At 48.8% G+C, this 18,797-nt stretch overlaps 1 protein-coding gene across 4 annotated transcripts in view; it reads right to left on the reverse strand.

Annotated features, from left to right (window-relative positions):
* Window positions 1–18,797, reverse strand: part of Rgs3 (regulator of G-protein signaling 3) — a 126,023-nt gene that overhangs the window by 41,224 nt on the left and 66,002 nt on the right. For 2 of the 4 annotated variants that reach the window (XM_013030145.1, XM_013030148.1), the window contains 2 exons: window positions 14,812–14,934; window positions 5,293–10,918 (listed from right to left, as the gene is read on the reverse strand). In XM_013030145.1, the coding sequence (XP_012885599.1) occupies window positions 10,811–10,918; window positions 14,812–14,934 (231 nt within the window). In that variant the 3' untranslated portion in view covers window positions 5,293–10,810. Of the gene's footprint in view, window positions 1–5,292; window positions 10,919–14,811; window positions 14,935–18,797 lie in introns of those variants that run through there. The other 2 variants (XM_013030144.1, XM_013030146.1) reach the window with 1 other exon arrangement.

An 18,797-nucleotide genomic window follows, 5' to 3' on the forward strand; every position in this document is an offset into this window, starting at 1 on the left:
GATTCCTCAGCACCACATAAGCAAAAAGTCAGGAGTGGTGCTGTGGCTCACGTGGTAGAGCGCTAGCCTTGAGCTGAAGAGCTGAGGGACAGCGCCCAGGCCCACAGTACAGGCCCCACGACCGGACCCCCCCAAAAAATGTAAAAAGTAAAACTGGGTGCTGGTGGCTCATATCTATAACTCTAGCTACTCAAGAAGCTTAGGTCTGAGAATTGTGGTTTGAAGACAGCCAGGGCAGGAAAGTTTATTATACTTTTACCTCCAATTAGTCATACACACAAAAAAGAAAGCAAGAAGTGGAACTGAGCACCAGACTTCAGCAAAAAATCTCAGGGGCAGTGTCCAGGCTCTTGAGTTCAAACCCCAGTACTGGCCAACAGGTGCATGCACATGGCCTCCCCCCCACAAAATAAAAGGTAAAGTATCTAAATAAGATAGTTCTTATCATCTAAGGGCAGGAAAAAACCTGACAATGTATAGCTACCTTATTATCTAAAACAGACAAATACAAAAATATCTGATTATCAACAAAAGGATAATATTTGGATGATAAATGATTAGTATAAGTATAGTTATGGGCAAATTCCAAGCTAGAAAAATATTTATAACCTGTATAATAAGCAAATGGTTAATATCCTAACCAATAAAGAGCTCTTACAAACAAGAAAACTGGACAATAATATAATTGACAAGCCAAAAAAGAAATATAGTTACACTAATAAACATAAAAGTCCAACCTTATTAATAATCAAAGAAATGCAAATTAGGAGAGAGAGTAATTTTCTCTTCTCATACCAACAAAGAATTAAGAGAGCAATATACCTTATGTTAGGCCAGGGAAGGGAAACACTTCTCACTCACTGCTAGTAGAATGCGAATCACCTTTAACATCTCTGCTCCCTTGTTTTGTCATCTGTAATAATGCACTGACAATAGCGCCCAGTGGCTCATGTATAAACAGAGGAAGGCATTTTTAGAATGCTAGCAGTGTGGGTCATACTTCCCAACAGAAAAGTGCAACAAGAAGTTACATGCAAGCCAGGTGCTAGTGACTCATGCCTATAATCCTAGCTACTCAGAAGGCTGAGTTCTGGAGGATTATAGTTCAAAGCCAACAAAAAGTCTGTAAGACTCCATCCAGTTTACAGAAAAAAAAACAAAACCAAAAAACAAACCCTGAGCTATAGGCATGGTTCAAGTGAAAGAATGCCAGCCATAGTATGGGGCCCTGAGTTCAAAGCCCTGGAACAGGAAAAAGAGAGAGAGAGAGAGGAGAGAGAGAGAGAAAGGGAGGGAGGGAGGAAGGAAGGAAGGAAAGAAGGAAGAAAGGAAGGAAAGAAGGAAGGAAGGGAGGAAGGAAGGAAGGAAGGAAAGAAGGAAGGAAGGGAGAGAGGAAGGGAGGACGGAAGGAAGGGGGGAAGGAAGGGGGGAAGGGGGAAGGGAAGGAAGGCAAAGGGAGGGAAGGGGACATCCAATCCTGCAAATGACTGGGCAAAATAAAAACCTACACAGATTAAAATGTTAGAAGTTAAAGAATAAAACCCTAAAGTTCAAAGAAAAAAGTAATCCATTGTGTAATCCTGGGGTAAATACTATAACATTCAAGACAAAAATATGTTTTACATTTCATAGCTATGACATTAGTTATAACATGATTCAAAATCACAAGGAGATACAGTTTCACAGTTACTAGGTTGGCTGTCATTTTAGAGCAGAAAAGAAATAATTGTTAAGAAGGCTATGGATAAATTAGAATCCTCATTCATCAATGGTAGCAAAGTAAAACTACAGCCAGCAACCTGATCATTGCTCATCAAGATACCACTGACCCACCAATTCCATGCCTCGGGATTTACCCAAGCGAAGAGCACATGTCCACACAAAAGCTGGCAAACAAGTATTTATAGCACCATTATTCATAACAGACCAAAGTACATAAACTCGTGAATGATTAAACAAAACGTGGTATAGCCATATGATGAAATATTATACAGCCATAAAAAGAAACTGGGTACTGATGCATGCTTGCATCTAAACACATTGTGCTAAGGAAACAAAGACAGTCACCAAAATCCAAATAAATGATTTGCTTTTTATGAAATATCCCCTATGGGCAAATTTACAGAGACAAAAACAGATTTTAGGTTTCGTGAGATGAGGTGAGGCTGGTAGGTGGTAGCCAAAGGGTACAATTTCTTTTTGAGATAATAAAAATCAGCTGTGGTGATGGTTACACACATCTGAATATGTGAAAAAAAATCAATGAATTATACACTTTAGATGGGTGCATTGTATTTGTATTTGAATTATGTCACAATAATTCAGCGACCAAAGCAATTTATAGATGGCTGCCTATAATTAGAAACAGTTGTTAGTGTTAAAGCAGAAAATAAAAGGCTAGCTCACATATCCTTATTATATAAAAAGCTCCTTATGAATGAATAATTCAACTCTAAAGAGCCCAATAGGAAAACAGACAAAAGACTTGAACAAGCTACTTCCCAAGAGACAATAAATATAAATAAATGTTCAATGGCTCTAATAATCAAAGGAAACCTGTTAAAACACATAAAGAGGCTGGAGATGTAGCTCAAGTGGTATAGCATTTGTCTCAGACTTGTGCCTGGTTGGCTTCAGACTGCTATTTTCCTGCCTCTGCCTTTCAAGTAGCTGGGATTAGAGGCGTGTACCACATCAGGTAGAAACAAGCATTCTCTATCACTAAGCATTCTCTTACCAAGACTTCTCTGTTTTACAGAAAGTAGAATTTGTTATGCTAAAAAGAGATAATCCTGAGCTAGGATTTTAGATCAGTGGTAGGGTACTTGACAAGCTTGCACAAGATCCTAGACTCAAATCCCTAGCCCCACAAAGGGATAACCAAAGAAATCAACACTAGAAAAACATAGACAAAGCAGATGAATGGCCCTACAGTGGGATTAGAAATCGGTGCATTTTGCTAGTTGTTGGTGGCTCACACCTGTAATCCTAACTACACAGGAGGCTGAGATCTGAGGATCACAATTTGAAGTCAGTCTACAATTAACTACCAAAAAGCCAGATGTGGAGGTATGGCTCAAGTGGTAGAACACTAGCCTTGAATGAAAAATTTAAGGGATTGTTCCCAAGCCTTGAGTTCAAGCCCCAGTACTAGAAAAAGAAAAGAGAAAAGAAAAAAAGAGAAGAAAGGAGGGAGGGAGGGAGGCGGGAAGAGAGAGAGGGAAGAAGCAAGCAAGGAAGGAAGCAAAGAAAACTGGTATCATTTAAAGAATGATTCAAAAACAGGATCAAGAGTCTATTTACATATATACACACCTCCACCCAGAAATTCCATGATCAGGAATTTATCCCAACAAAACATTCATTTGCTCAACAAACATTTGTTGAGAGTCAAACATGTACTAGGCACTGCACTGGGTGCTGGGACACCAAGATGTCTACAAGGACTTTTATTTCAGGGTTTTGTAACAAGGAAAAATTGGAGACAATCTAAACACTGGATTATTAGAGATAACTTAAAGTATGTTTCATCTACACAACGAAATACTCTATAGGCGCTAAAAATAAATGTTGTAGAATAATATTTATTTATTTGACAGGGAAACACAGATACATTATCCTGTTAAGAAAATAGATTACAAAATTGCACACGTAATCCAGATTTACAAATAAGAATTATCTATGTATAAACAAGTGCCCGACAGAATATACCCCAATATGTTAACAGTGATTATCTCTGGGTGCTGAGATGAAGGGCAAACCTCATATTCTTCTCCAGATTCATCTGTATGGAATGTTTTCTTCATGATCAACATCGATTACAGGAGTTACTTTTCTAACACTCCCCCCCTTCAAAAAAGGAAAAGTCAAGAGCTTTAAAAAAAGAATAACAACACTGCTATTTCCCCCTGGGAGAGATCTCAGGGGAGGGGATGGAGCGGGCCCTGTTTTGAGAACCTGCTTTGTACAACCATCCAAGCTGTTCATCAAGAGAATGTGTGGGATAAAACGATCTTGCTTTGTTTTACGGCAATCCCAGAGCTAGTAAGCTGTAAGGCTGATTGGATTCCTGGACTGCCCGCCACAGGCCCTTGGCTGTGCCCGCCTATTCCTGAGAAGAGCAGAGAAGGAGGGTACACCTGGCAGCTCTGTCTCCTGCAGGCCAGCTGTGTGTGTGCTGCTCCTTGACCTCCCTTCCCTGCAGTGGTGTGGGACTTGACAAGGAGGACAAGTCAGCAAGGGCCAGGCGTGATGCTGGCTGAGGTCAGCTGTAGAATGGGCCAGCCAGGGAACTCCGCCCCTGCAGGGTGACTGTCAGGAAGCCCAGAGCACATCCCGTCCCAGGGGATCCCAGGCCCTGTGCCCCAGAAGCAGTGAAGTGAACCTCAAAAGGCCAGAGGAAAACAGCCTGCCTTCTGGGAGCGTGTCCCTAGGCCAGTCCTCTCCCACCCTTTGGGTGGTGTGAGGGACGGATGGCTCTAGGAGCCTCCGGGGTCTGCATTCTGGGCCTCTGTGGGACTTCCTTACCCAGGGCCTGGCAGGAAGAGGAAGGGGGCCAGGCGACCCCACCCAGCTCCCTAAGGAGCCCCCTCCTCTTCCCCTCACAGCGTTCCCACTGCTATTTTTAGGCCGGTCCACAGGGAGTGTCTTCACAGCCCAGCCGCACTCTGAGCTCCAGGTAAAACACAGCAACCCATTCATTCCACTCCAGCAAGAACGCGCCAGGAATTTCTAGACAAGCTAGCCGACCAGACAACCTCTCCCCACGCCATTAGCCTGGCTGGTTCCTCGCTGTTTCCATTACAGCCCAGAGAGGCGACTCGTGTTTCCTAACACCACAGTGGGCCGCTGAGTGGAGGAGAAGAGCTATCGAGGACCATCTGTGCCCCTAGGCACCCTCGACCTGTAAGAGTCACCAGCCACGGGCACTTGGCCAAGTTCTTACTCTCTTAATATTGCTTTTTACAAATCGTTTTGTTAGCTGATTACTCTCAGGAGCGATGGGGGAGGCTAAAAAGCACCACATTCAAAAAGTGCATGGTTTGCGATTGGCGGCGTGGCATCAGATACTGAGTTTACTCCCAGTCTTGGATAAAAACAAAAAAATAAAATCTCTATGGTAGGGCTGGGAAGGTGGCTCAGTGCTAGAGCGCTTGCCTTGCATGCATGAGGCCCTGGGTTTGATTCCTCAGCACCACATAACCAGAAAAAGCCAGATGTGGCGCTGTGGCTCAAGTGGTAGAGCGCTAGCCTTGAGCTGAAGAACTCAGGGACAGTGCCCAGGCCCAGAGTTCAAGCCCTATGACTGACAAAAATAAAAACAAAAACAACTCTATGGTTTAAACAAAAATTGAATCCCTTAACAGAAATATATCCCATGCTTTTAAGCAGGTGTTGAGTTATGATCCCCAAGTATTGTGAGCATTGATTACAGGTTTCAGAACATATTTTCCATTGAAAACAGTGTCGTGTTTGGCGGTCAGCTTCCTAGGTTAGCCTACTTCACCCACAATGCTGTGCCACCAAGAAGTGGTAGAAAACTGAACTATAATAGTAACTCTATAAGCATACCTATGTGCTCATGGTGGGTACTGAGCAGGTACAACATTTTCATTTAACCACACTCCTGTTTCAATGGGAAGTATTTACCTACTCGCTTGGTTTTGCTTGTTCTAGAGCCCTGAGGTTCCACACCCTGCCCTTCCTCTCTTCTGAAACCCCACAAAGAACTGCTTCTGGGGGTGCTGGGTCAATGTCTGTAGCTGGCGCAATGACAATGATGAACCTGGACCAGTTCCTTCTCTAGATCAGAAATGAACAGTAATTTGCCCAAGGTCACACAGTAAATACCAGCTGAGTCAATATTCAAGCAAAAGCCTTCTGAATCTTACTCTGAGGCATTCCTCAGAGTAAGATTTGAGGAAGCCTTAAACCTGGGGAAGAGAACTACACAGCGGTTTTCCTTAGGTTTGCTTTCCCCTGGGGATGCCCATGTCAGCATGGGAATATGGTGTTATCATGACCTTGATGTGAACCTACAGACTGCTTCACACTGGGGAACCAGGCTCTGCTCTGCTATCTGCAGAGCTGTAGGGCAACAGAAAAGGCCTGAGCCAAAAGTCAGCTGATCTGAGGTCTACTTCTGACTCGGACACCAACTTGACCCAAACCAGGTCACTTCCCCTTTCTGATTCTGCTTCCTCATCTAGCTTCTAGGATAGAAGAGGAGTTGAACTGTGCAACCCAATTCAATTCTGCTATGGTTACTGAGCACATGTGATGGGCCATTCTGCAAGAGCAGAATGAAAGACAAGTAAGGCCTGACCCCTGCACCCAAAGAGCTCATGGGCTTGCAGGGAAGGACTGCCTGCCTGCCATGGCAAGCAAAGGATGAAAGAAATCCTCAAAGTAAGTCCAGGAGAAGCAGCAGCTTCAGGCGAACATCTAAGCAAGGTGTGTAAGAAGAGCTACAGATGCATTCGGCAGGGATGGCAGAGATGGGCAGGAAACACCAGGCAGGGGCAACAACCCTGAATGGACACAATGACTTTGTGGGAAAGGGAACTAGCCCTACTGGCCAGGCTTCAGGGGCAAAGAGGGATGACCATGTACCAGGAGAGCCACGTAGAAACCTGGACCGGGCCTTCTATGATGGCTTTAGCAGGGAAGCAACTGCCCAGCTCCCTGGCTCCTCACTGGGAAATGGTCTGTGGTCCCAAGAAAACTCAACTTCAGAGCAGAATAAATGAAAGTAGATATTCCGGAACTGGGCTGCCAGACTCGCTGTGTGATCCTGGGCTAGTTTCTTAACTTCTCTAAGACAAAGCATCATCTTCATTGACACACTGGGCATAACAGGAGTCAGTCTGTTACAGGATCACAAACCCAACAGGACATAGCATAGATTAAAAAAGACAATGTGCGTCAAAAGCTGGGCACTGGGTCTGGCTCACAGTACAAGCACTCTTTGGACACTCTTTGGATTACCTAGTCTTTTCATTCTACCTTAAACCAAGGACCTGGGGAGGGTAAGAGGGTGGAGAGCAACCCTCTTCAGAGACACGTTTGGGGATCGAGGGTGAGGTTGTTCTCTGTTCCTTAAAAGCGAAAAAAAGGATGAAGAGTAAAATGGCTGAGCCCCAAAAGGAAGGCAGTCTTCCCTCAGCCCAACCAGTAGCAAGAGAAGTTCCAGGAGAGCTGGAAGCCACCTGGAAAACAATTGAGTTTTTTTGGAGAGAAGAGCTTGCTTGGGAGGGATGAGGTGGGGTGGGGGCACTGAAGTCCAATCCATCTGATTCCTGGACACTAAAAGCCAAGATCTTAAATCAGCCAATTAAGCAAAATCTGGGCACAAATCTTGGTAGAGGGAATCCGCAGGCACAGGCCCTCTTCTGCCCTTAGCTGGGCTCTGGGCAAAGGCCTGGCCACATTCCAGTGCTTCCTAGCCCCACAAGGTTGTGTCTGCTGACCCCCTTACATGCTGGACTCAAAGTGGGGAGGGGCAGGCCCTACCCATTCCAGTACACTCCCTCCTCCCCACCCCGCTTCCCATCTGTCTTCTCATCAAGCTTTTATCAGCCTTGTGAGAAGAGATTGACCTATTAGGTTTGGGTCACTCTGCCAGGAAGCCTATTCTCCACCCAGAAGAGAGTAAGCATCTCATTTTATTTGTTCTACATATACCCCTCCCCTGGACAGCTACGAGGGTCACAATTTGAGTCACACTGGTACCTGACTCCCACCTCTTTCTGGAGAACATAAGTCATTCAACTTCTTTTCCTTCCATCTCTCACGCCAACCTTTGCATCTAGAAAGAGCAATGGATTAGGCTGGAAGACCTGAGCTGGAGAGAAATCACATAACTTCTCTGAGCCTTGGTCTCTTTTCATCCAGAAAAAGCTGCTTCCAGTTGACATTGAGGAGATTAAGGCTAGGGAGCCCCACTGCTGTCCATCTCCAAAGCCCAAGCTCACCGTGGAGTTCTCACTTTAGGGACCCCTCCCCACCTGGCAAAACTGCCTGCACTTCTTTGTAAGACCCTCCTGGGGCCTTAGGGTCGTGTGTGACAAATGAGGTCTTTGATGGCAAAATTTAGAGGGAAGGGGAAACTAAAATACAGAATAGATGTCATTATTTGCAAAAAAAAAAAAAAAAGTCCATATGGTCCTAACTCAGAAAGGGCCAAAAGATCCAGGCATAAAAATGTACAGAGGAGATGTGGGTCTCAAAGGCTTCAGAATCTGAGACGTAAGACAACGCGAACAGGGAGCAGAGGTTGTGTGGGGAACTAAAAGGGTCACTTTGTATTCAAATCACACAGATGGCCTTTCAACAATAAATAGTTGTGTGTCTATCCTACCAGCTCCTAGGCCCGAGACACCACACCAAGACAATTGGCCTATCAGGAAAGAGGCCATTGTGTGCTTCTTAGCATGATTTATGTGGCAGGGAGGGGCGTTGGCCATGTTTCCCGTGATGATGACTCTCAGATGCAATTTCGATAGCTTGTTCATCATCTTGAACAGCTGGGGTGGACTGGGAGGCTGAAGAGCAGTGGTCACCAGGTCATATTTCATCTTCTTGAGCCCATGGAGCCAAATTAATTGTTGCATCGATTCATGAAGCACAGCAGCAATGGCGCTGTGGCTCACCACAGTGGCTGAACAGGCCAGACCAGGGCCCAGCTGTTCAGGCCCACTTCCCTTCCAGGTAGCAGGCCTGGAACGTTGATGGTAGTGTCTGTTCCAGCCAGCAGCTTGTCAGGGCAAACCAGGAGGCGACATCGCCAGGGCTGAGTGCTACAGTCACATTTCCTATTACCCTTGTAGACACAGCTCTTGTCTTCTGTGCCTATCTGCGGGACAGAGGAGAGACAAGCGTGCTGCTTCGCAGACAAGTGATTTTCCTGCACGCTGCCCTTAATGTCATTGTGTAAGGGAATGAAATGAAATCAAAGTACAGCTTGCTGTCTGTACAGACCTGGCCACTCAGCCGCTCTGATTTGGCCTCCAGGCCGGCCCCTGGCAGGCAGGGAGGCTGGATATCATTTGGGCTTCTTGCCTAAGCCAGGCAGCATCTCCTTCCCTGGGGGGCCCTGGCCTGATCACCAGCGGATCCATTCCATCTCTGGTGCTAATCTGAGCTTTCTTCCACTTGGAGGCATGTTAACTAAGAGACATACTCTCTTCTAGGCTATCATTCTGGGGTTCAGATGATCCTCCCCCCACCAGCAACTAACAGCCTTTTCTAAAGACACTAAGGACTTACAAAATGACATAGACTGTCCAAGGTTAGGGGGCTTCTCTGGCCTTGCCATCTCTCCTGCTTCTCCCTTCGGACTCATTTTTCCTTCCTGGTCCTTCAGAGAGCCTTTTGGTCCATGAGCCATGGTTCCAGGCCTGGCCTGTGCTTCTCCTCTTCGTCTGGGTCTTGGCAGTTAGAAGTTGGGTGTGGGAGCTCTTCAGTTCTAAGCAGGGGCTATGGAGGGTGGTGAGCAGACTGGCTTCTCACTGCTGTCCCTTGGTAGGGCTTCATGGGGCCTTGTGGCATGATAGGTGCCACGAGCAAACAAAGGCAGATTCCACAGCACTGGGTCCCAGCTTGCTCATCCTCAGCCCAGGATGGGGATACAGAGCCCACACCCCCCCCAAAGACCTGAGGGCCAAGAATCTTCCCACCTTGGCTAGGCTGAACCTCTTGTGGCTCCTAGAATTCAACCAGAAGGGGGCTCTGTGAAGAAGGCCCCAAAGCCTTTCTCATGTCATGACCAGAGCAAGACTCAGTGGAGGGTAGGGATGAAGGGAAAGGAGAATCATCTCTTCTCATCCCAGAGTCTGGTGGTCTACCCATCACTCCAGTCACTCACCAAGATAATCGCTATCGCCCCCTCATCTGAAGGACTTAAGGCAGCCTCAAGCTGACCTTATACATTCCTGGGCTCCTCCCGATGGCCTTGTGGACATGTATCTGAGACTCTGTGACTTCCTTCCTTCCCTAGCTGCCACTGTATCTAGAATAAAATCAGTCAGTCAGTCATTCCCTAAGGTCCACACTTGGTCACTCCTTCTCACTGAGCTGAAGCCATGCTGGCCTCTCTCCACAAATCTAACAAACCACACTCCTTCCCAGCTCAAGAGGTCTTTGTGAATTGTTGTGTCTATCTGGACTGCTCTCTCCTTAGCTAGCTAGCTGTCTTCCTGCCCCCCCTGCCTCAGTTTACAGGCTATGTCCTCCCCATAGCAATCTAGATATGCCCACTGAAGGCATTTGTGATGCCTTTTCCAGGGTGAGGTCTCCTGTGTGCTGCTGGTGATTTGTTTCTTTACTGCTCTCCCTCTGCTGGAATCCTCCTGAGGGCAGAAGCCTCGTCCATCTGGCTTTCCATAATGCCCCCAGCTCCTAGCCTGGGGCAAAGGTGACATCCCCAAAGTCCAGAGCATACGCCAGGGGATGTGTCCAGATGAAATGAGATCTCTTCTGGCAGCGGCACGCCATGGCGTTGTTCACTATCCGGGTCACCTCTCCTGCTGCCCCTCAGGCAAGAGCCCCGATGCCGTGCAGCCTCCCTCTCTGAGAGGAAATGCGCTTTTGAGTCTTCTCCATCGGGGACTGCCTGCTGCCACAGGCCTCTCACATCACTGTTCCTCCCGCTGCTAGTCACACAACACCCTCAGCCACTCCCTTTGGGCCACCCTAGGCCCACCATCTTGGTCCTCCATTTAGGGTCCAGTTGCGGTGAGGTTACTGTGTGGTAGGGGATGCCCCAGAAATGGTTAAGTTGTCAGAAGCAGAGTCCCGCCCTTGGGTTTGCTCAGCCAATCAGAGTCTGTCCTGATGAGGTAAAGCTTCTATCCTGGGTAGCATTGGTGGAGTTGACTGGCCCCATCTCCTGCTGGAGAGAGCTGTAAGGGTGGAGTTTCTGTGGAACCAGACAGAACTGGAATTAGCTCACTGCTCGGGCTGGACTGCCTGACTCCATCCATGATCTGCCTCTGTTCCTTTCTAAAGTACTCAGACAGTTCCTGGCATCTCAAAGGCCTGTCTATTTCTAGCTGTCCCAGAGGAAGTGACAAGGTGGCATCCACATTTGGAAGTCATATAGCCAGAAAAGACCCCAGAAGGTCTCAGTTTCCCCTGCCTGGGCTCTGGAACCCAGCATGTAGCTGTTAGGGAAATGATAAGGAGTAGTCATCACTCGAACTCAGAACATCACATCAACGTCAGTAAAGGACGCCAGTGAGTCTTCCTCCCCAGACATCATTTACAGAGAGCAAGGACAATGGGCAGCAGGCAGGTCACAGTCTTCTTGTGTGTCCCTTTGCCAAGCACACGGTCAGGTTAGACCTCACAGGAGCCTGAGTGATCCATACCTACTCTGCTGACAAAACACTATCAGCCACAGCTAGGTGGCTTGCCTGAGATGCTATCGCTACTGGGTTATTTTGAATTGTTGCTGTATTTGTCTCTGCCACTAGACTGTCATCTCCCAAGAAAAGAGTGTGATGGATTCCTCTGCACATTCCTGCCATAGAGCCCAGGCTGGGGCCCAAGGCCCACCTTAGGATGAGGCCAATCCCAAACATATGTCCCCTACTTCCCACTCTTAGCCTTCTGAGGGCTAGAACAAGCCTACTCTGCTCAGAAGGTTCTATATCCCAGCCTGGCACCATGTACATGAGTTACCCAGTAGAAGACCTACTTATGGACTACAGATAGGCAGCCGGGACCTCTGGGCCACTATCAGACCTTCAGGCTTGGCCTCTACTGCTCACCTCTAATTAGAAGGAGAAGTCCAGAAGGACAGGGATTATGTTCCATTCATCTCTGTGACCCTAAAAGATCTCTAGCAATGTTGAACGCATTCATTATGTGTGTTTGATTGAATAATCAAAATCAATACGCCCGTCTCACCCCACCAGCTAAGAGCAGGGCTGGCCACAGGAGGGACCAGGACTGAGCTGATCTAATGAGAAGCATCACAGCAGTGCTGGGAGTTTAGTGCTGAATGTGGGCTGTTATCCAGGCAGAAGAAAGGTGGATGTCTTCCAGGGACTGGTAATGAGGCAAGATGGGCAGAGTTCAGCAAAGGAAGGAGGGTGCTCAGGAGTGGAAAGCTAGGATGGGAGAGGAGGCGGGTCATGTATTGCTACAGTAGAAGAGAGTCTTCGGGCTCACCCAGAATCCTCTTCAGCCTCCCCACCAATGGTGATCAGCAAACAGTGAGCAGGAGAAAGGCAACAGAGCAGAGATGCAAGCCGGGTCCATCCCCACCAAGTCTTCCCTGCCTCAGCTGGGACCAAGCCATAAACATCTCAGGCACAGCCCAGAAAGCCTGTGTCTGCTCCTTGTCACTCCTAGGAGAAGAGCAGCTCTGGCCAGGGCAGCAGATGCCAAAGGCAGCAAGTTATACAAAAACTTCAGGGCACTGTTCCCTGAGGGAAGCTGGATAGCCCCAAGGCCTCAGCTCTAAGGACCAACAGAAAACCTGAAGAGCCGGAAAGAAAGCCTGACCGATGCACAGGTGGGACCACTAAGGCCAGGGCAGTGTCAAAGGCTCCACTTGGGTGTGACACACAGACCTCTGTGCTCGTATTTGGAGTCGACCTTCCACTATCCCCTCCTCCACCCTTCCCAACAAGGCAGGCAGATTGCATTGATCAGTTTTTTTTACCATACTTGAGGACAGTTGAAGAATTGCTCCTATTACAAGGGATCAACAACACTGAGCAAAGGAGCAGGGGGACAGGGGTGTCCAGGGGAAGCATAGGGGTTTGGAGGTTGCTTTATGCAACCTTTTTCCCAGCAGAGCCCTTTGAATAGGGCAGGGGCTTAGGCAACCGTTTACATAGAGAACTCAGGAGGGGGAAGGGCATGCCGCTCAGACAGAACTCAAGGCATTGGTTAAGCAGGACTTTCCAGCCTGAAATGCAAGAGTCAGTCTCTGAGCCCTGCTCGGCCTTGCCTTTCTCTCTCCTGGAGGACGGTGAGCTGTGGACCAGCCCTTGAGAAGGAGGTTCATGATCTGAGTACAAGTGGATAACAAGGTGGGTGGGGGGCAGTCACAAAAAGTCCATGAAAGCTTTCCTGGAGAGAATTGTATTTAATGGAACTCTCTCAGGAGGCAATCTCTAAGTGACTAGAGGAAATCAGTGGCTAAGACTCTTTAAGTGGGTATGGAAGGGGTAGAGGTGGAGAGGGCAGAATGGTGAGGCTCCCCAGAGGCCTGCCTCACAAGGAGGGTAGATCCAAGCAGGTGCTCAGAGTCTGGACATGGCCTGGGTCTCGGGTCCATGAGGCAGCTCTGAGGCCGCCCCCGCTACCAGGCCATGCACATGGCCACTCCACTAACTTAGTGTGACAAGGGGTCCAACTGCAGCCCGCCCACATGGATGCCCATGCAGGACCCTTCCAGAGTCAGCACCCCCCAAGCCTATCTCAGACATGGCTGCCTTCAGGTGCTCACCACCTCAAGCCCCACAATGGACAGTCTCTAAGGCAGTAAGGAACTATGGCTGACCTAAACCTGAGCCAGCAAATTCTCAAGTCCAAAACACAAAGAATTCCCTCTGCCAGAACAGAGGAAGTGAGCCCACAGAAAAGAAAAGTGAGGGGCCCATATTCAGACATGTAGTGTCCCAGGAGCTGCCCCAGGGAAGGGTCAACCCAGCTTATAACCACTGGCTGTGGGGACCAGGCAGTGCTGCCTGGAGGGAAGAGGATATTCCCACAGCTTTGGTTAGGTGAGCACTTACAACTTACCAGGGACTATACTATCTACTATATATGTGATCTCTCCTTGAATCCTTACAATAGCCCAGGAAGAACCTGTCCCTACATTACTGAGGGGGACCTCAAAGCACAAAGCAGCAGAGTGACCTGTCCAGGGTTACACTGCCAGCCATTAGTGGAGTTTGACTCAGGAATCCCACTGTCTTCTCTCATTCTTGCCCACGGCCAGTATAAAGATAACTTCTGAAGACTAGGGTGATGTAATTCTCAGATTTTCACTCTTTGCCAAGAGCTGGGGAGCTGTCGGCCACTTCTTTATCCCACTACCCCCACTGCCCGCTGTCCATCGTATTAAGCCTGGGGCGTGAGGCATGGTGGCCTAAAGGCCTGGAAAATCTACAAAACCAGCAGGTTTACCACAACAGCCCTTTCATTTACCTGTTCCTTCAGATCCACCACAACCACCACCTTGGCAACTTTTATAGCCAACCACACTGAATCCAAATGGCCAACACTTAGCAAGAAAAGGGACCATTTGTGAGCAACTCACAAATCAGGATGTATGACCCTGCCCTGTGGCTCATATCAAAGGAGAAGGCTGTGGTCCAGCTCCCATCCCATTGCCCTCTGTCACAGACATGGGGCTGTGCCAGCTCAGATCAGTCCCCACTGGCCATCTCTGATCTTCCTGCTGTCCCAAATGGCCAGTTCCCAGCAGTCCAACTCAGTGCCGTTTGACTCTGGACTGCATCAAACCATGACGGGCTCTGTTGCAAACATGCCCTCAATTATGTCTGCCTTGAGCCACTGTTAAAACACCAGTGTGCTGCCCCAGGGCATGGTAAAGGGGCTACCTGCCAGACAGCAGCAGGGAGGCCAGGCCAAACTGAACCTTGCCATAGGCCAACTGGAACTGATGGGACCCGCAGGAAAACCCAGGGGAGCAGCCTTCGAGCACAGGTACCACGCCAAGCTCGCTGCCCAGAGCCAAGGTCTAAGCTCAGTTCACAGGCTTGCGGGCCAGGCTGGCAGAGGGGAAGAAAGCAAAGTAGCCAGAGCTGTAGCCGCTGGCAAAGGCCTTACCTTCCTCTCCGGGGGCGAGGCAGCCAGCTGTTGCTGTTTGGCGATGTTCTCCGACAGGCACCAGCACACTCTCTTCTTCTGCTCCTGCGAGTGTGCCTCCAAAGTGAATAAGCACTCTGCCTTCTGACGTCAGCAAAGACAAAGAGAAAGGGATGACCGCTCAGGACTGCTGCCTGGCTCTAGGGGCTCTCAGCCCCAGCCCATCTCTAGGCTCCGGAGGGCGAGGCTGAAGCAGGGAGGAGAGCAGCCTCTAGCAACTACAAATGAACACTAGTCCCCAGTGACGTGTGGGCAGTTGGAGGGACAGGGAAGCAGGTCCAGGGGCCAGCTGGAAAGCCCTGGGCCTATGGGTTGGGGGGGGGAGGGAGGCAGTGGCTCCCACAACAGTGGAGGTCTGTGGAAAGCTGCAGGACAAAGATGGTGAGGTCACCCATGGGCAGTCAGCACAAGGCCCAGCTGGGGAGCATGTGGGGGAACCCATAGAGCTAAGGCCTTGGGCTGATGCTCTGTGGAACAAGGACCTCCCACCACCCCCACTTAACTCCTAGCTCTACACTTTCTGATTGCAAGGCCAAGGTTAGAAGGATCAAATGGACACAGCTATTCAAATGCCTAGAAGGGCAGTCAGGTGCCATTCTGCAGCCCCCACCCGCTTCCCACTGGCTTGGGCTCATGATGACTGTCCATCCCCATTGAAGATGGCAATATTGGCACACTGTCATATAAATCCCATCAGTTAGACTATAAACTTGTAGGGGACCCTGATCACCTGGACCTAGCACAGTGCAAGGCAAGTACTTGCTTAGTAAGCTCTGGCTGTCAAGAGGAACTTCCAGGATGAGGTCAAACCCAGGCCAGCTATGGCACAGGCTTGGCCCCTGAAGCAAGTCGGGACATACAGGGGATGAGGCCAGGAGCCCAGGGTTCCACCCACCACCAGACCCTGAGAATGGGGAGGGTGCAGAGGGTGAGGACCTTGATGGGCCTCTGCTGGAAGTTGATTCTAATCCTAAAGGACTATGATTAGGTGCACTCAGCCTGGAAGTGAAGAATATGAGCAGGGTGGGGTGGGACTTAAAACCGACAAAAAGACCATGTTTCTAAAGTCATGTTTCCTTGTTTTGCAACTGAACAGGCCTGGCTTAAATCCCAGCTTGGCCACTTCCTAGCTGTCAACCCTCAAGTCAGGAACTTTCTGGCAAAAGGGCCATCACCTACATCTCAGAGCCATGAGGAATCTCAGGCCTAAACACACAGTAGCTACTGTTATTTTTCAGTAATTAATTGGACTTGTGTTTATTGGATGGGTAGACTAAGCCCTTGTCCTTGGGATGGGGGCAGAAACATAAACAAAGAAACAATGCAATTCCAAGTGGGAAAATACCACTGAGGTCTTAAGTGGGGAAGTTGTCCTTGAGCTAGAGGTGGTCCGAGAAGGCCTCTAATAAGGGCTAACACTTAAGCTATGACCTGAACAATAAGAAACAGTCCACAAGGAAAGTGCTTGGGAGAAGTTCCTGTGGGCAGAAGGGACAACAGATGCAAAGGCACTGTGCTGGAGTTATCTAACAGCAAACTTGGGGACCTTCACCACCCTGCCTCCAATCTAACCCTCAGGGATGGCACTCTCCAGTGCAGGGCCACCTCCCACGCTGTCCCCAGGGTGCCAGCCATCCCTTTCCTGCAGAAAAGTACTCAGAAGCTATCTTCCTAAAAGCATGGGAGAGAGAGGCAGGAAAGCCTTGTCCTCAGGCCTCGGGGTGGAGAGCTGAGGTGAGAGCTGAGGGCAGGGCACACCCAGCAAAAGGCCCCAAGATTTCCCAGGGGGGAGAAAGCCTAGTGGGGCAGGTGCTGGCTGAGCAGATGCCTTCTGCTTCCTGTCTCAAGATGTCCCTTAAGGCCAGGGAGTGTGTCCCTTCCAGCTTGGAAAGGCCTGGCTTGTGTCTCCTAGCCCTGCTTTCACCCACCATGTGGGTTCCGGAAGTCCCTTCATACACCCGCGGCCCCCCTCCACACACACCTCAGCATCCTGTTCTCTTTCTATTCAGAAGCAGGAGTTCCACCTCAATTACAATTTCTTCCATCTAATTAGCAATTTTCAGGAACACTTTTCCATCCAGGATCTCATTTTGATCTTGGTGGTGCCGTGAGGAAGGTAGAATAGATAATTTGGTTGTCGTTTGGGGAAATTTTAAAAAATTGTTCCGAGGATCAAACCCAGGGCCTGGTATATACCAGGCAAGTGCTCTACCACGGAGTCCTATCTCCAGTCCTTATTTTTTGAGAGAGGGTCTCACAACATAGTCTATACTGCCCTGGAACTCTCATACTTCTGCCTCCACCTCCTAGGTGCTGGGATTACAGGTGTGCACCACTATGCCCAGTTAGCATGGGATGTTGTTTCTACTTAATAGAAGGGAAGAAAGGCCTCAGAGAGGCTAAAGGCCTCTTTAAGTCTAATGGCCAATGAGCTACAAAGAGAAGACTCCAGCCAAGGAGAATCACTTAGTGAGATTTCTTTTCCAAAACTTGGAAGGTATTCTTATCCCTGTCAAAGCTACCATACCCCTGGGCTGGCAGGACCCCTCTCTTACAATCAAATGTAAGTAATCCGGGGGTCTCCAAGCCTCTGGAGTTCATTGGCAACTTTTTTCTTCTTCTCTTTCCTCCTTCCCTCCCTCCCTTCCTTTCTCCCTCCTCCCTCCCTCCCTTTCTTCCTTCTCTCTTTTCTCTTCCTTCCTTCCTTCCCCCCTCTCTTTCTCTTTCTTTTTTTTTGGGGGGGGTCCGGTCATGAGGGCCTGAACTCTGGGCCTGGGCACTGTCCCTCAGCTCTTCAGCTCAAGGCTAGTGCTCTACCACTTGAGCCACAGTGCCACTTCCGGCTTTTTACTTTTTTTTTTTTTGCTTATGTGGTGCTGAGGAATCGAACCCAGGGCCTCATGCATGTAAGCAAGCACTCTACCACTGAGCCACCTTCCCAGCCCTCTTTCTCTTTCTTTCTTTCTCTCTCTCTTTCTTGTTTTCTTTTTCTTCCTCCCCCCTCTTTATTTCTTTCATTCTTTCGTGCTGGTCCTGGGGCTTGTACTCAGGTCCTAGGTACTGTCCCTGAGTTTTTGTTTTTTTTCCTCAAGATTACCACTCTACCACTTGAGTTATAGTGCCACTTTTGGCTTTTCCTGAGTGTTTATTAGAGATAAGAGTCTCATGGACTTTCCTGCCTGGGCCGCCTTCGAATCATGATCCTCAGAACCCAGCCTCCTGAGTAGCTAGACTTACAGGTGTGAGCCACCAGTGCCCTGCCACTGGCAGTTTTTTGAGCAACCATTTACTGCTATGTGCCAATATCCTCTCTTTACAGCAGTGCAAGAAAGCCTCCGGAGACTGGGAGGCCCTCTCAGGGTGATGCTAACGCATTAGTGCCCACAGTGGCACTTTACTACAGTGCCTTGATACTTTTTCCAACCTTGCAAAGGAGCTGCTGTAATCATTCTGACTTTCTGACACCCTCAGAGACTACCCCTTAGGCAAGCACTCTACCCCTTGAGGCCCACTCCCCAACCAAGCACCACCCTTTGAGAAAACCCAGTTGCCACTCCTGAGGTGGCAATCAGATTTTTTTTTTTTTTGTCGGTCATGGGGCTTGAACTCTGGGCTTGGGCGCTGTCCTTGTGCTCTTCAGCTCAAGGCAAGCGCTCTACTGCTTAAGCCACAGCACCACTTCCAGTTTTCTAGCAGTTTATTGGGGATAAGAGTCTCACGAACTTTCCTGTCTGGGCTGGCTTTGAACTGCAATCCTCAGATCTCAGCCTCCTGAGTAGCTAGGATTACAGGTGTGAGCCACCAGCGCCCGGCTGCAATCGGATTTTTTTTTTTTGCCATTTTAAATAGAGTTCAATAAGACTACAGGATTTATCCCAGCGCCTCCTCCGGAGTCTCTTTCAGAAATCCCAGAAGTAACTACATTGCCTGTCTCACTAGCACAGCAG

Source organism: Dipodomys ordii, unplaced genomic scaffold (genome assembly GCF_000151885.1).
Source record: "Dipodomys ordii isolate 6190 unplaced genomic scaffold, Dord_2.0 Scaffold127, whole genome shotgun sequence".
In the NCBI taxonomy this organism is placed as follows: domain Eukaryota; kingdom Metazoa; phylum Chordata; class Mammalia; order Rodentia; family Heteromyidae; genus Dipodomys; species Dipodomys ordii.